Here is a 16,813-nt window from a genome sequence, read left to right as displayed (position 1 = left end):
CGTGTCGTCCAGATAAAGCGACTATGTTCGGCATAGCTCGGTAAGTGCCGCAGATAAGGAAGTCCCGCCGGAACGACTCCGGTCGCCTTCGTATAATCGCTTCAGGTTGTAATCTTAATTACGCCGAAATGCCGTTGGAAACTGCGTGGCACGAACGCATCAATGATCGAGCTTGTTGTTCAATCTAAAGGAAGGTCTTGGACAGAAATTTAAACGTGTGATATACGCGCTTGTATCTAGACGCGTCGGGAGGAAAGAAGGTCTCTTAACAACTCTTGGATAAGAGTAAAAGTCTTTTTCTGCGTTTCTCCTCGTTACTTAAAGTATGAAAAATTTTAATGGTAGATTAATTCTGGTGCCTTTCATATATTTCATACCAGAAATTAATAGACATTAATACACGTCATCTGATTAAGTCTACTACTTTTATATAATTAAATTAAACGCGTTTATAAGCGTTTATATTGAATGTATTTGTCGCTGCTAAATGGAGCTGTTGATAGGGGTATTTTAATCCGTGGCGGCGTCGATTTGATTTCTTCCCGCCGAGCCACAAACATAGATTTTATCGACGCGCTATTCGCGAGGCGTCGAAAGGAGGTTGCGACAACGCGAATCGCAAAGTTATAATCACGAGATGTAATCAAGCGGTCCGTGAAATATCGTGGGTTAAATGAAATGTCATAAACCTCGCTCGCGACTCTAATGAAAACGTTGGTGCACCAACGTACCGTGAGACTCACTAATTACTGCGTCCTGGCGATCGTCGGGATTATGCCGCGGCATTACGTAGACTACGACAGCTTCCTAGCTGTGATTAATACGCGCTATTATAAAGTAAACTTCGGCGCGTAATCCTCGGATAATTTGTACGGGCAGGCTGCCAAAGGGAGATAACACGTAGGGGACACGATAATTAACTCCGTACCAATCATCGTTAGCGGCGCGCTCGATCGCTATCCGTTGCGGCGAAATCGTGCGATACACGCCACGACGCGGCCATGAGCGCGCGCGCGCGTGGGCATCGATGTGCAATGCACTATCTCTGGTAATAAACGTACCATTATCCAATTTACCGTTTTCTATAATTCACGTGTGCGCTGGCGAGTATAGCGGTGTGCCGTCCGCTTCTCGCAAGATTGATGATTTGCCTATCTACGCCAGCGATCTTTATTTACATATAATTAACTCGTGGCTCTTTGAAGTTGAATTAATTATCCACTAAAATGCACGATTAATACGCTCACCAGTCTTAGCATCTCTTCCTGTGTAATTTCTCCGCTTTCATGACAGCTATCTGATGGCATTAGCGAGCCCGCGATAATTCATACGTGCCTCTCCGCGAGATCGCGAATCATTTTTCATATCCGTCATCGGATGAATGAAGTTTACTTGTGTATTCATACCGGCGACACAATCGAGGAATATTATGGACGTTTAAATCTGCTTGCGTTACTCACGAAAACATTGTTATCCTATCCTATCAGTGAAATTCTGTATCGTATCATTCCGTTTTGTTTCCGCACGATTACTGATTTTCTTTTATTTGTCCCGTTTATTAATGTCTTCGCTATTGCACAAATGCACGAGTCTTTATTTAAAAAAAAAATACCGTATGATGCGTATAAATTTATTTAAAACATTATTATTATTATTAAGATTGTGGAAAGAATCGCGACACGAGTAAGTCACTTTTACTTCTTATAATAATGATTTGATAATGACGATGCAATTTTTTTATAATCATAAAGATAACACCAGAGTTGGAATAGTCACTTTTGACAAGTAATTCCTTATTCATTCTTATCATGCATTATTGAAAAAAGTAACTCGTTATGTAAAAGTAACGATCTATTAATGCATTACTTTAACTCATTATGTATCGTTAAAGTCATGAGTTACTTGTCAAAAGTAATTATTTCAATCCAGGCTCTTTCATTACCGTTAAAAATTGTACAACGTTGTTATCAAGTCATTATTATAAAATAACAACGATAACAATAACAATTTTATTCGTAATTTATTACATCCTGTTTTTTAATCATGTTTTCGGATTCTTTTTGAATCCAAAAATACGATAAAAAAATATTGTATTTTTCATGAAACAACACAACAAACATTAAATTCGTACGCATGCAATCACGTGCTCGCAATCGAAGGAAATCACGCACAAGTGGTAGCCTACGCACCACTCGAATACGTCGCCTTGCCGACCCTGCCAATAAATCTGGACGAGATCGGCTTTTAGATTAAAAGTGTACGGCTCGGGGGCACATAAAGAGGCGGGAAGGTGGGACTCGAGGGTTACCCCATGAAATTTTCGCTCGCGCTTACGGGACCCTCTCGCTACTCGTTCTCGTTTGCATTCGTCGGCACCGCGCGATATACAGGCGCGAAGGTGCTTACTTTCGTCGCAGCAAATGCCCGACACTGTGGCACGTCGAAAAAGGAAGGCGTCGAGAGGAGCGAGGGAAACGACGACGCGAACGGCGAAGAAGAAGAGGAGAAGATGGAGGAGACGGAGGAGATGCTTACCGTTGGACTAAGGGAGGCCTCGTTACGTACACTCGGTCCAGGCGTATACGCAACGAGATAACATCGATCCAGTACGGATATACGCGAGAGAGTACGGCTACCTGCTGGTTATCGTACCGTGGAAATAGCAAAACGTGCTCGCAGGCACATAGCGTGAATTAGATGCACGATTTTCGTTTATTTATAGAAGTCTTTTAATTCGCATTATATTGCAAAGAATTTTTATTCTATCTCCTCGCATTGGATAAAGCAATGAAGATATCAATCTATTTTAAACAGCCCAATTGTTACCTCTTGCAAGAAATGCAATGCTTACAATTATTAGTGCTGTAGCTTATAGGCCGTAAGCATTCGGACGTGATTGATTTGCGTGACGCAACTTTATATATGCGTGCGCGTTATTTCTTATTTCCTCGGGAATAAAGCCTGGTCGCAATGTACAGCATAGTTCGCATTGCTTAATGTCGTGGTGCAATTAATGTTCAACGATTCATACGTGTGCCGTTATGCGTCGCATATTATTAAATAGATTCCAACGCAAAACGCTGAGATTAATTGTTCCGGAACACGAGATTTCTAACACAATAAAAAAGACAGCGAAAAAATTAAAAAAAAAATTATAAATTCTTATAAATATATATGAGAATTTATTATTTCTTTATGATTATTTATATAAATTATAGATATATTAATCAACGATTCTATAGACGTATTATAATTATAAAAATTTCATAGAATATTCTAGTAAATTACATTTGAGTATCTGTGTAAAATTTGAGCACAATTCACTTATTAGTTTACAAATAATTTAATTTCTTGTTTAACTTGTATCGTATAGTTAAAATATCCTTGAATTGTTTTGGTTTCTCCTCATAAGCATTAAACTTTAACGTTCACTATTGCGTACTCGAGTTACTTTTGATACACTTTTACAAGTGAAATATTTCTCAAGGGTGCAATAATTAATCACCCTTTGTTCTTATATTTGCGAATCTCTAACCGGCTCTCCGTGTGAAGCATTTTTCTCGTCGTTCATAATGAATGCCACCCTCGTCGAGCGTTAACGAACCTTCGCGCGGCTCTCCGAGTGCGAAATGTACGAGTTATTGCTCGCTGTTGAAGTCACGCCGAATCGTGCGGCCTACGTCGACACGAGGCAAAAGACCGAAAGATATTCGCAAGCTCGTATTAAGTCCGCTCTCTCTCTCTCCTCTGTTTTCTTTGGTCTTCCCGCCTCCCTCGTTGTCTTTCCTCGTCGACAAGCACGGGCCTGCATCACGTCGAGAGTAAGAGGCGCGATCTCGTAATTATTACGTCGTGAAGGATGGGAAGTGACGCGATGATTACCGCCGTTGCCAGCCTCCTTGAAGCCCCTGATGCACCGTTCTCTTGCTCCGGTTCTATTTTCTTTATTTACCCCGCCGGGTAACCACTCGTGCGCCATACTTTGGCGATTTGGCGACGAGGAGGACGTCGCGTCGCTTCGCGTCTCTTCGCGTCGCACATCGAAACACGTTTCTCGTATGAGCCGTGTAGTACATGACGCGTGCATTTGTGCAGATAATAGAACGAGAAAATTTTTCTCGAGTGAGGAACAAGTTATAACGTGATAGTAATTAAGGTTTAATTGGTATGACGATGACGTGATGACTAACAGCTTTCATTCAGAGTTTATAAACGGTTGTACGTCTGTTCTATTCACGCATAGAGAATATCTCATCTGTGGTATTGCGATTGAACTCGCGAGAGAGATATCATACGACGATTTTATCGTCGTCGGAAACAAAGGCTCGAACGATCGTAAGGGGAATTAGATACGAATCTAATATAAAACCTCGGCTTTCATCGCGACCGGAAATATCGCTGCAGCTATCCGATATAAAATATAAAACACGAGAGGAGATCGATCCAGCGAATCATCGCAGCAGCGTAAAAGTGCTGTCATAGTCCTGACAGGGTCAATTATCCCCACCGTCGACCGCCGCCATTCTCGACGTTAATTGTCGAGCGGTATAACGTAGCACGACATGCCGGCAGCGCAGGCGCCACAATAAAAAGAAGAGCAGACGAGGAGTGCGTCCTCCTCGCACGGTAGGATGCACCCAGCCGCCATTTTGGTGGCGGTGCAACAGAGGCGTAATAACTGCGGGAATTCATGGTAATGGCGATAATGCGTGCCCGGACGCCGGGGTCCGCGGGGCGGTCGAGGATAGGGGCGAGGCCCTTGAAGAGGCCCACCGGAGGAGTGGGGAAGCACCGCGTGTCATGATGCAGAAACTTGCGTACCGTTTCGTGCGTACGTGCGAACACCGATTCTGAAGGGAAGAACCATGGGAGCGGGACCGGCGTGTTTCTGATTGGTCGGCCCACATCAACCGGATGTGAAGGTCGGCCTACGCTGGGGGAAAGCGTCCGAGAATTATCCCTTACAGTTTACACGTTACGATCGGAAACGCAGGGAGGTCCCTTGAATTATTTTATAATCGACGATTCTTATCGTTGCGATGCACTCATTAATATATTTTGATCAACTTCCTTTGTTTCAAAGTCAAATTAATAAAATATATATATTTGATCGGTGCAGAATGCTTCCTGCCTCTGATATAAAATACAACAAAATATTTATCGCAAGAATATCAATCGCGAACTAATACAAGTGAGAGAATGAGTAAGAAGAGACAGATGAAACATAAATTTTGTAGTAGTTTTGCTGGCAATCTTCTATGCCATGCCTTTTGATATTTTTATTCCGATTCTATCTTTTGTATAACAGTATTATCATTTTTTGCTTCTTTTAGCTATAAATAAAAAAGTAATATTTTTTATGTGAAACTTTATATTAAGTATATTTTGTGTTCTTATAAGATGTAGCAAAAAGAACGATAAAAGTGACAAAAAACGCGACACGTAATATCGTGTATCCCACGTTTGCATTACTTATCATTACGTTTAATGAACGTGCTTAAGACGATCACCTCGTGTGATCGTAATAATCTCTCCCATCATCGTGCGGACGTTCATCCTGTCTCCAACCGTTGATTTGGAGCAATTCGGAATAATGAAAATTTTCGTGCATCCTGCATGCGGCAGGACTAAGAAATAAAGATCTCTGAAAAAATCGCAAGCCAAGTCGTAGCATGTGTAGGTGTTTTTTTTACGCTACAAGTTGCTAAATAACGTATAACGTTTTAATAAAAAAAACATTTAATTTATATTTTTATTCTTTTTTGATAAAATTATATTGAAATGAAGCATAAAGTAATAACTTGTACGATGCAACGATAATTAAAAAAGAATCTGTGTGGGACGCGTTTGATATTGAGAGTTCCTAGAAGAGTAAGAATTTCACAGCATCGTTACAATGGACCTTCGTTGACGTTTATTCGAGAGGGATCTCCCCAAATCCTGAAGCACGTACTAGACTGGAAAAGCTGTTTGACGAATAAACACGTTGCAAACACGGCTGAGTGTGTGTACGAGGAATAACCCTCGGTCCTGATGTGGACAGATGCATGGCTCAAAAGACCACTCGTCATCTTTCGAGAACTACTAGCTGAAGTGATGACAAGAAAAACTGACAGAGCATAGCAAATGACGTACGTCGCATTATTTGAAGCGAACATATTTCGATAGTACTTTTACTCGTGATAGAAACTCCTTGAATTGCGTTCAAATGACTTAATATGGAGCAATTAAAACAATTAAATAAAGTCCGGTGTTTGAAAACTAATAGTATAAGATAGAATGGATCGAATAAATTGAACGTTCTTATTTTCTTAATGTTAAAATCTTATTTAAATGTCAGTTTGATTTTGCAAAAGGAGTGGAATTTGTTGTAATTTTTTTACTCATGATTCTTCGAATCAAACGATAACGTATCTTTACAGGACTTTTTTTAAAGATATAATTTTATTTTATATATTTCTTATGTTTATATATACTAGCTTTTGTATAAGAACGGATTAGATGTTAATTTTTTTGTTTTCTAATTACGTTTGTATAAAAAATGCGTTGGTTAAATTAAATTTATTTCTTCTAAATGGAGAAAAAAGTGTGATAAAATTCCAATATTGGAGAAATAAACTTACCAAGGGTGCCGTCCAGGGAAAAAGAATGCCTATCGTTTCTCCATGCCCACGAACACAAATCGCAGGTGGTGAGCCCATCGGTGGTGATGCTCTCTTCGGGTAGATAAGGTGGTCTAGGTGGCGGCGGTACAAAACTCCCGATAACAGCCCACAGGGAATCGACGTCGTTGCCGACGCCAGTATAATACAATAATTCTTCTTCGGCCACTCCGGCGAACCAGTCCATATCGTTTACACTAGGATGGACTGTATTCGTACTGGTCGTGGTTGAACCGGTGACTGTGACCTAAAAATGAGACAGTTGGTCAATGTAAATTCACATAATAATTATAAATATTTTTAGAAATGCGTGAATTACGTTCCTGACTTTCGAGTTTAATGAGAAAATATCTTTGATTGCATGAAAATTTTATAATTGTACAGCGTACGACATAGTTTCATGTATGTTGTATAGATACATATTTGTGTTACAACAAATTATCACGCGTTTTTTTATATCAAATAATATTAAACGGATGATTAAAAAGTCATCTTTGTTTATTTCTATTATTCCCATTTATATTTTTCCGTTTTAATTATATTTAAAAATAATTTAGAAATTTTACAAAATTTCTCATACTTATTATAATTAATTTTATAAAAGTGGAATTGCTGAGCGCAATCTACTAATACGGTTTTGCTAGACTATACGTGTCTCCTAATGTTCTGACAGTCCCGAGTAAACACGACTAATGGAATCCTCATAATCTCCCTGCGTGAATGCATGGAAAAAAATCAAATGCATCCAGTCTGTCTCTACTGGTACATGTTTCAGGAAATGGCGAGGCAAACAGACGTTAAAATCAAAAAGAGTAAGGAACAAAGTCGGCGCATCTCTGAACATTTTTCTTGCTTGAAACAGTGGGGAACACCGGATGAAGCGGGTCTTCGCAAAGAGACATTCAGTGTTCTAACTCTTACGACAAACACTGAAAACTGTATGGGCGGTAGCAAACAAACGCGCGCCTTCTTTCTTTCTCGCTTTTTAAATCACTCTCTACGTCTTGTACAAGAATTTCATGAATAAGAAAGACTTGATAAATAGCAACTAGACAACCACGCATCAATTAAAGAAATAAATTATCTAAATTTCTCAAATTTATTTTCGAAACATCTGCCACGAATTGTATGTAGAAAATAATGATAATTACAAGCAGACACCTATGAGACATATAAAAAATATTTTTATTTTTATATAAAAAAAATTAATAAATGTAGTCTGCTGTCACATAAACATAGTAAGTTTATTTCAATATGATGTACAGGAAAACTGTTTTATGTTATATATTTATTGATTCAAAAATACCCTATTATCTATAGGTTTTTTTAATGTAAGAAACAAATGTGCACATCCGAGATCATAACGTGTCGCGCGCGATTAGTACGAGTTGAACAAGAAAATCGAGAAATACTATCGTGTATCGCGTTGCATATTTCTAAGTAGCAGGAAGCAATATACACTATGACCTTAAGGTCTGCGTAGCTCGTCACAAGCAGTGATTACTTCGAAAGACGATGATTCTGTAAGTCAAAATTCCATAAGGTGGAGTTTAATGGAGAATCCCCGACGGATAGCGAATGATTATTTATATACCTCCTGTGCCGATATTTCGACCGTACAGTAATTATTGAAACACAGAAATATTAAAGAGGTATTAGATGGACGTATCGCTTTTTTTTATTTGATTACCGTAATTGCAGTAGGTATACTTGTTTGAAAACATAGAGATTTCTTCGAACGCGGATCGCATGCAACCAGTAACTAATGACTTTACCCATCCGTTGCCACGAGGCAATTCCGACATGTTTTATGTGAACCGCGTATCAATTTAGGATGCGCAATCGGATATTTAAGAGATTTAAGATTAATGACGCACTCGTGATTTTAGTATTAAAGATAAATGTAGATCGTCATGATAGAACGAAAATATTATGGCACCTTAAGTATGCTTTTACAAATTACTGTGGACGAGCAACTTTCCTAATGAGTCACACTTAAACGTAAGGAAGTATAATATTAAAATTGAAGCTAATATCTCAATCATAAATCCGAATTATTTTTGTTTAATAGGAAAGTTGCGTGTCATAATTGGACTAAAATTGATTATACCAATTGAATATACAAGAATACAAGAGCCTTCTATAAAATATAACAACCGCTATTATAGACACGTTACATTGACGGTATTCGTGTTCGGTCATCACGTTTTAAAGGATTAAAAAGACCGAGGGGCGTAGAAACAATGCCGCGCGCGGAGCGTTCCTCTCCATTGAATTCCATCATCAGCATCGGATCTGGTCGAACGATCGAACGAAATAATCTCCCCGTGAAGGATCCATTCGATTGCTCGCGGTGGTTCTTCGCGTCTGACGTTCGCGTCGCCGGTAGAAGGCCCCAACGGTTTGCGTATCATCGACGGGATCGAGAGAGTCACTGTGTTTATTCTCCTCCCCGTTCTTTGTCGTGGCTTTTCCACGGCGACGGCGGCGGCGGCGAGGTGGTCGCAGGTGAAGATTCGACGCAGGCACAGGATGCGTCCTTGTGTATCCTCGCGAAGAGAGGTGGGGTGGCTTTTGTGGCGTTGCGGAGGAGGCTCGTGGTCGGGATTGTGGATAGGAACCGGGAGAAGCGCTGGGACCCTCCGCTCGGCGCACAATGGCACGCATTGATCGGCTTAATTACCGTGATATCGGCGTAATTAAAGCCCCGTTGTGTTGGGACCCTTTCTACGAAGGCGTCGAAGTAACCCGTGACTCGACTCCCGGCGTCAGGATTCTCGCATTCTCTCCGTCTCTCTTCTCGATTCCTTCGTACGATTCTCGTCAAGGCCCTTCTGTTACTTCCTCTCCACGTGTGTGCTCGCGCGCGTTTCTCGACAACGCTTTGTTAATAAGCCATTATCCGGCCGGCGACGCACCTTCGGTGGATCGGCGAGGTGCGCGTTCAATCGCGTGGTGCTTTTAAAGAAGCGCGGCTCGCAGAGGCCAGACCCGTGGAGAAATTACGAAGGCAATCTCATCCGGCGTGTGCGGGGCTATCCAGGTGGAGTCAATTTTTCAAGTGAACACATCCGCTATATTGCGATTTGATATCGAGAAAAGAGACGAAGGATTATGACCGCGTCGTAATGACGAACGATATTGAAACTTTACCTTACATTTCTTTCCGTATTTATCTTTTTTTTTATTTTATTCATAAAATCTTTTATCAATTTTAATTTTAATAGCCCGCTCCTCTCATGTTTCACGCCATATATTTTTTTAATTATTTTACATAATTATTATATTATTATATATTATGATAAAGTTATCTTTAGCTTATTCTTGCATTATTGGTAATTACACACACACACACACACATATAAATCATATTTTTGATCATCCTGTATGTTAAACAACACTATCTTGAGACAACAATCGAGAATCGGCAGATTGACACGCCACGTTAACCTTCCCTGTATTTCTAACATTATCGTAACGATATAAATTTTTTGTGTGATACTGCATCATTTGCACATGTCGAATCGCTTGGATATTCAAGACCGAAATTTAAGTATCGTGTGTTGTCTTTCTCCAGGTAGACTGTGAAAAGAAGAATCTCAGCCGACTGACCGAAAAGACTGCAGTCAAGAGCTCGAGGTTTGCGACCGCTTCATATCTCAGGTTAGTGACACCAGAAACAATTTACATTTCTGTTCACGAGCTATAATTATATTCACGTTTACGACTAATCGGTTCGTTATTGCGATATAATACAAACGACGTAATTACATGATTTTATATAAAATATTATACATGTTCGGATTAGCTGATTAAACATTAAAAAATAGGGATTGTTTGATTAATGTGCGGTACTGTGGTATAAAATTAACAAGGGCCGATCGAAAGTGTTAGGTGTTAGACACTTCGAACTATTACTTTCCAATCTCATCAGCTGTGCTCGTTATATTCGAAGGAAACATCTCGTTATAATTACGAGGCGTTGGCGTTTACGAGCGAAAAGGATGAAGTCTTATACTTGTTAACTCTAACATCCTGTTCAACTGCTCTGTCGTTTCTGAATAAGCCTGACTCAACCCGTTAAAAGATTTGTTAACTCGAGTTTTGTGCTCTGATCGCGAATTTATTCGAATTTATGCTTTAAACGCGAGCAACTTCTTTCGTTTATGGATTTATAAAGTTGGCACGATATTCTGCTAACAAAAAAAAAAAAAAAAAAAAACGTAGGTTTCGGTAATATTTTTCATAGTTCCAGAGTTTCTTATAAAAATAATGAAGAGTTTTGCATTTTTTGTCCCAAAGAAACAAAAATAAAAAAATGTGCTAACTTCGCAAATCTAGCACGATACCTCCTTCTTTAAGGTACAAAAAAACAATAAATATGTTAGTACATCTGACAAGAATTGTAGTTAGTACAATTAGAGTTCTACTAATAATAACAATTTAAAAAACATTCACAAAATTAACATATTTTTTGCACTAAAATATTAAACATATTACGACACTTGGATAAAAAGTCATGCTTCTTATTTATCGCAGTTCCAGCGATAATTCTTGCCAGTTCTCTGCTATACAGTTATTTTTGAAAATAGTTCTGGCGATTGCATGTTTAAAAATACTTTTTTAAATATATGAACTACCACATTTGGACACTGCAATAAATAGGCAGCATGATACTTTTTATCCAAGTGTATTACTCGGAAAATAGGTACATACTGGACTACAATAATACTTCAAGACTTCAAGATTTCAAGATTTTAAGATTTCAAGACTTCAAGATTTCAAGACTTTGGCTTCAAGACTTCAAGATTTCAACACTTTTGACTTCAAGATTTCACTGGACTTTACCGGATTATACGGACTGTTATGGACTTCATCGGACTATGTCGGGCTTTATTCGATTTCATCGAACTTTCCCGGACTTCGTAGGACTTCTTTGGATTTTACTGGATTTCACAGACTACGTCGGACTTCATTGAATTTCACCGGACTTTACTGGATTTCATAGACTACGCTGCACTTCATCGGACTTCGTGAACTTTATGGACTGCTATCAGACTTTACAGACTTCGCGGACTGCCATGGACTTCATCGGACTTTATTGGATCTCACCAGATTTCACATACTTCATGGACTACGCGGGACTTTATCGGATTTCATCGAATTTCACGAACTGTCATAAACTTCATTGGATTTCATCAGACTTTATTCGGTCTTCGTTGGATTTCGTTGGATTTCATCGGACTTTATGGACTACGCTGGACTTCATCGAACTTATAAGAAATAATATTTCTCAATTTTATACAGTGTAGTTGTAAAGTAATCGATTCCGACTAGTTAGTTTCAAATCTTACAAACAAGTACCTGCAATATTCAAAATATACTTCTAAGTACTTTTTGACATAAAATCGAATCTTTTACTAGTACTTGAACTTTAAAAATTAATTTCTTAAATTAAAACGTATTGTACTGTATAGTTACTGATGACCCATACTGAACTGTTCAGCACTTTTCGTATTGTATATGATTTTACTTTACATCATTTTTACTTTTCAGCATTTTTACTTTTCAGCATTTTTACTTTTCAGCATTTTTACTCTTCAGCATTTTCACTTTCCAGCATTCTTACTTTCTAGTATTTCGTTTTTAAAATACATTCTAGCACTTAATTCGAGGAGATAATTACTCAGAAAATAAATGTACACCGGACTTTTGACTTCAAGACTTCATCAGATTAAGGGACTTTATGGACTACGTTAGACTTCATTGAATCTTATCAAATTATACGAATTGTCATGGACTTCATCGAACTATGTCAGACTTTATCGGACTTCATTGGATTTTATCAGACTTTATCGGACTTTATGGACTACGTTGGATTTCATCAGACTTCATCGAATTTCGCTGAACTTTATCGGATTTCGTGTACTTCAACAGATTACGTCAGACTTCATTGGATTTTACCGGACTTTACGGACTTTATGAACTACGCTGAACTTTATTGAATTCCACCGGATTCCATGGACTTCATTGACTATGCTGGATTCGATCGGATTTCTCGGAATACATCAGACTTTGTCGGACTTTATTGAATTTTACCGGATTTCACGAACTTCATTGACTAAGCTGAACTCTATCGGATTTCTACGTCGAACGTTGTCGGACTTTATTGAATTTCACCAAATTCCACGGACTTCCATTGACTACGCTGGGTTTTATCGAATTTTATCAGACATCGTGGACTTCACGAACTGTCATAGATTTCATTGAACTATGTCGGACTTTATCGGACTTTATTGAATTTTATCAGACTTCACCGAACTTTACGGACTACGCTGAATTTCATCGGACTTCATCGAATTTCACCGGATTTTATTGGACTACGCCGGATTTCACCAGACGTCAACGGAATATGCCGTTCCTTATTTTAATATTGAATTATAGTATTAAATGTTCTTATATTAGGCAGCACGATGCTTTTTGTCCAAGTGTCGTACTGGTTTATATTAAAAAATTATTTTAAAAAATGCAATCGCCAGAACTATTTTTAAAAATGATTGTGTAGCATAGATCTCTACCAGACCTGGCAAGAGCTGTCGCTGAAACTGCGATAAATAGAAAGCACAACTTTTTTCCAAATGTCGTGGTATAATGTTTCATATGTTAGTGTAAAATAATGTTAATTTTGTAAATTTTTTAAAAATTGTTATCATCAGTAGAACTCTGATAGTACTAACTGAAATTTTCTGTCAAATGTACTAATATATTTATTGTTTCCTTGTATCTTAGAAGAGGAGGTGTCGTGCTAGATTGGCGAAGTTAACACATTTTTTCATTTTTGTTTCTTTGAAACAAAAAATGCAAAACTCTTCATTATTTTTATAAGAAACTTTGGAACTATGAAAAGTGTTGTCATTCTATGTATTTTTTTCATATTAACAGAATGTCGTACCAACTTCACAGATCCTTCGTTTATCGTATATTTTCCAAATTATGTAAGTATCCATTCACAACTGATGAAAATACTCTTTTAGTTGATTGAAACTCACGCAAACTCACGCAAAACTCGATAAAAAGCTGAACAATTCGAGAATTAGGCTGGATAACACTGAAGTATATATTATTAGATATTAATAAATATTTTATAATTTATAGCGTTAAAATATTTGTGTGAATATTGCTCACGACGATTAAAACATAACTTTTGCAGTAGAAATATAAATAAAAATAAAAGAAACGCTGAATTCAAAGGGCTGACATCCAGAATGCGGCTGAAATTATAGGGCCTCCCCCAAATTTCCATTTTTAAAATGGATCTAAAATTCTTTCGACGTTTCGGTTGCGATTCACACCATTGTCCCTACGACTCCCTTTCGTGTTGTCCTCCTATATACCAACATTCCTCGTCTGTCTCTCCGTCGGTCGTCTTCGAAAATGTATCTTAGAGTTCGCACCGTGGAATTCGCGCCCTGTTTCTATCGAGCCGCCGCGTCGTCGCCGCCTCTCGACGTGTTGTTTCGTTGGACCGCACGCATTTGCAATTCTGACACATTTGGCGGTGAGGCATAACACGGTGCACGCTATTCGCGGGTGAATCTGCTGTCCTCGAGACAAAAGGAGGAGAGCGTTTCGGGAGCTACGTGGCAGGAACGTTGGAATATCAAATGATTCTCGGAAAGATCCTCCTGGTTTATCCCGCGTCGCCTCTTCGTCTTCGATCCCGTTCTCTCCCGTCCTCTCCCGTCGTTTGCTGACGTCGTCTCGCGATCTTCGTGGCCCCCGTGAATTTTCGGCGCTTCTTGGCGCAAGGCAGGGAGACGTGTCTCATCATTCTCCTTCTTCTCTCTTTCTTTCGCTCTCCTCTCTTCCCCTCCCGCTAAGTTTGAGGGGTCGTTAAGGATGGGTTCGAGGGCCAGGGCCGTATATAACGGATAATTGACAGCCATGCCGAGGCCGCCGTTTGCTTTGCATGGACATTGAATCCGCGCGGATGGATGTACGGTCGAAAGGAGACGAGAGGCGGCGCGACGTGAAGCCACGAAATTCGGCCGACCGACCGAACGGAACCGCGAGAGAGCATGAGACGTGATGTGCGACGAGGAGGAAGCGGAGAGCGAACGCTCGCTCGCTCAACAGACTCGTAAATTCTTCAATTCCGATGTTCGGAAAGGCACAAACGCGATCGTGACATGGTACTTTCTTCCATGCGAGGGGCAATCTTATTTCGACTTAATTGCAGCCCGATCCAGCGGGGTACTTTGACGTTTATCTACGCTTTATCGTAAAAGATAGGCATATAAAATTTCAGACACGGAATCAATAATACAAGACTAAGAAAAAAAGGTGGCTTTTTTTAAAATATCGTAAAAATTTAAAATTTACGTAACACAATGGTAATTTTTATAATTTATAGCTAACAATGTTTTTTTTTCATATTTTCATCTTTTCTGTTACATTAACGTAGGTAGATAGTACAACAGTTTTGTTTTGTACGTCGTATATTAATTTAATTGGACGCTACATGTGATTCAATTATGTAATCATGATATCTATCTTAAGTGTGGTAGCTTTGCATATTTGCGTATTTCTTCATTAAATAGTTGAGGCTCTAATAATGATAACGGTTAAGTGAGATATAAAGTTTACTCGAGTTCTTTCTAATTTATATACAGAACTGAAGATATAGAACAAGTAATGGACACTTGCAAAACCGGCGCCAGGCGCAATGTACAATTTTGCGAGGAGTAATACGTTTTCATTGCACATGCATTGTTATTATCTACGATTTAGCGAACATGCCTAACACGCCCAATAATTGAGTGGGCAATTTAAACGGACAGACAAATGCGACAAGATTATAAAGATCCGTTCCGCGTTGCATATACGCAGTTTCGCATGTGCGAGCAGGGTCGCGATACGGGAACGTGCGGTTACGCGAATTGCAAGTGGAGCGTTCGTAATGCCCGTGAAAGTATATGAAGTCTCCTTTAAATTACGCCGCAAATTACCATCTCCCGCTGTTCGCCGTGCGCGGCGACTCCACGCGTGCCACGCAATGGCACGCAACACCCGCGCACATTAAGACTAAGCTAATGAACTTCTCAGAGTATATTTCAGAGCCGACCGGACATTTTTCTTCGATGCGTTCCGCGTCGTTACGACGACAACGGCGATGATGATTTTCACACCCGAGCGACTTTTTACCGAATCTCAAGACCGACACGTAGGTGTACTCGCGCGCGTACGCACGCACGCACGCACGTACGCGCGGGGAATATTAACGTTAGTGATTACGCCAAGACGTCGCGGACCTTTAATGTTTATCCTCCTCTCTTGGCGGTAAAACGCGATTCGCAAAGGCTCTTTAATCAAACGACTTTATTATATGTTAGTGTCACCATATTTACCTTCTCCTAGTTATTCACGCACGATATGCTAATAGAAGACACGTATTATCATTCAGGAATGTAATAGCTATATAGTTGATGCATACCAAATTATTTATCTACCACAGTTACCTATTCGTTTAAAACAGAATAGATTTTTTCCTTTTATTAATTACTCCTAATATAAATTGTAAATAGTTAAACGTTTATGAGTGCATATATAAACACGTAGTCAGTGTTTGCATCAATTAAAAGAAATTAAAACAATTTTAAACCCGTTAACTAAAAAGAACTATTTTATTTTTTGTCACCCTTTAAATCTCTCTAGAGTGAACAATCATTCGAAAAATTTTACTTTATATTACAAGAGAGAAGATTTTCATTCTACACAAATTTTTATTCTTATTAAAGTGGCAAATTACTCGAAAAATTGCACAGACTCAATTTTTATTCTTTTAGAATTCACTCTCTGAGATTTAAAGAGTATATTTTTTATTTATGAATGCTGTGATGACTGTGTTTAATTTTTATTTTTAAATTCTTAAAAAAATTTTATATTGTATATCGATTAATCATTTCGGAAAGATTAGATTTTGATGTATGATTTTCAAAGTTAATTTCTGGTTTTATCACGTCGTAAAACCAAGATCAACGTCGAATTCTATTTCGTTCGCTTTCTTCCCTCGAAGGAAGATTGAAGCGAACGCACAAAAATGACTTGTCAAAAGATACTTTAGTCCTCCCTAAGAACCGGGTGATCGATCT

At 38.9% G+C, this 16,813-nt stretch overlaps 2 protein-coding genes across 8 annotated transcripts in view; one reads left to right on the top strand and one right to left on the bottom strand.

Moving 5' to 3' along the window:
* LOC105201861 (midnolin homolog) overlaps positions 1–16,813 on the bottom strand; it is a 299,275-nt gene that overhangs the window by 34,616 nt on the left and 247,846 nt on the right. For all 3 annotated transcript variants that reach the window (XM_039453304.1, XM_039453305.1, XM_026133285.2), the window contains one exon: positions 6,624–6,909. In XM_039453304.1, the coding sequence (XP_039309238.1) occupies positions 6,624–6,849 (226 nt within the window). In that variant the 5' untranslated portion in view covers positions 6,850–6,909. The remainder of the gene's footprint in view (positions 1–6,623; positions 6,910–16,813) is intronic.
* The window catches only part of LOC105201860 (L-lactate dehydrogenase B chain), a 171,836-nt gene that overhangs the window by 37,073 nt on the left and 117,950 nt on the right, over positions 1–16,813 (top strand). For all 5 annotated transcript variants that reach the window (XM_039453310.1, XM_039453308.1, XM_039453306.1 and 2 more), the window contains one exon: positions 10,240–10,325. The gene's annotated coding sequence lies outside the window, so the exon portion shown is untranslated. The remainder of the gene's footprint in view (positions 1–10,239; positions 10,326–16,813) is intronic.

This window comes from Solenopsis invicta, chromosome 9 (genome assembly GCF_016802725.1).
Source record: "Solenopsis invicta isolate M01_SB chromosome 9, UNIL_Sinv_3.0, whole genome shotgun sequence".
Taxonomy (NCBI): domain Eukaryota; kingdom Metazoa; phylum Arthropoda; class Insecta; order Hymenoptera; family Formicidae; genus Solenopsis; species Solenopsis invicta.
Note: the sequence above shows the minus strand (reverse complement) of the source record. Positions and strands in the feature narration are given on the sequence as shown.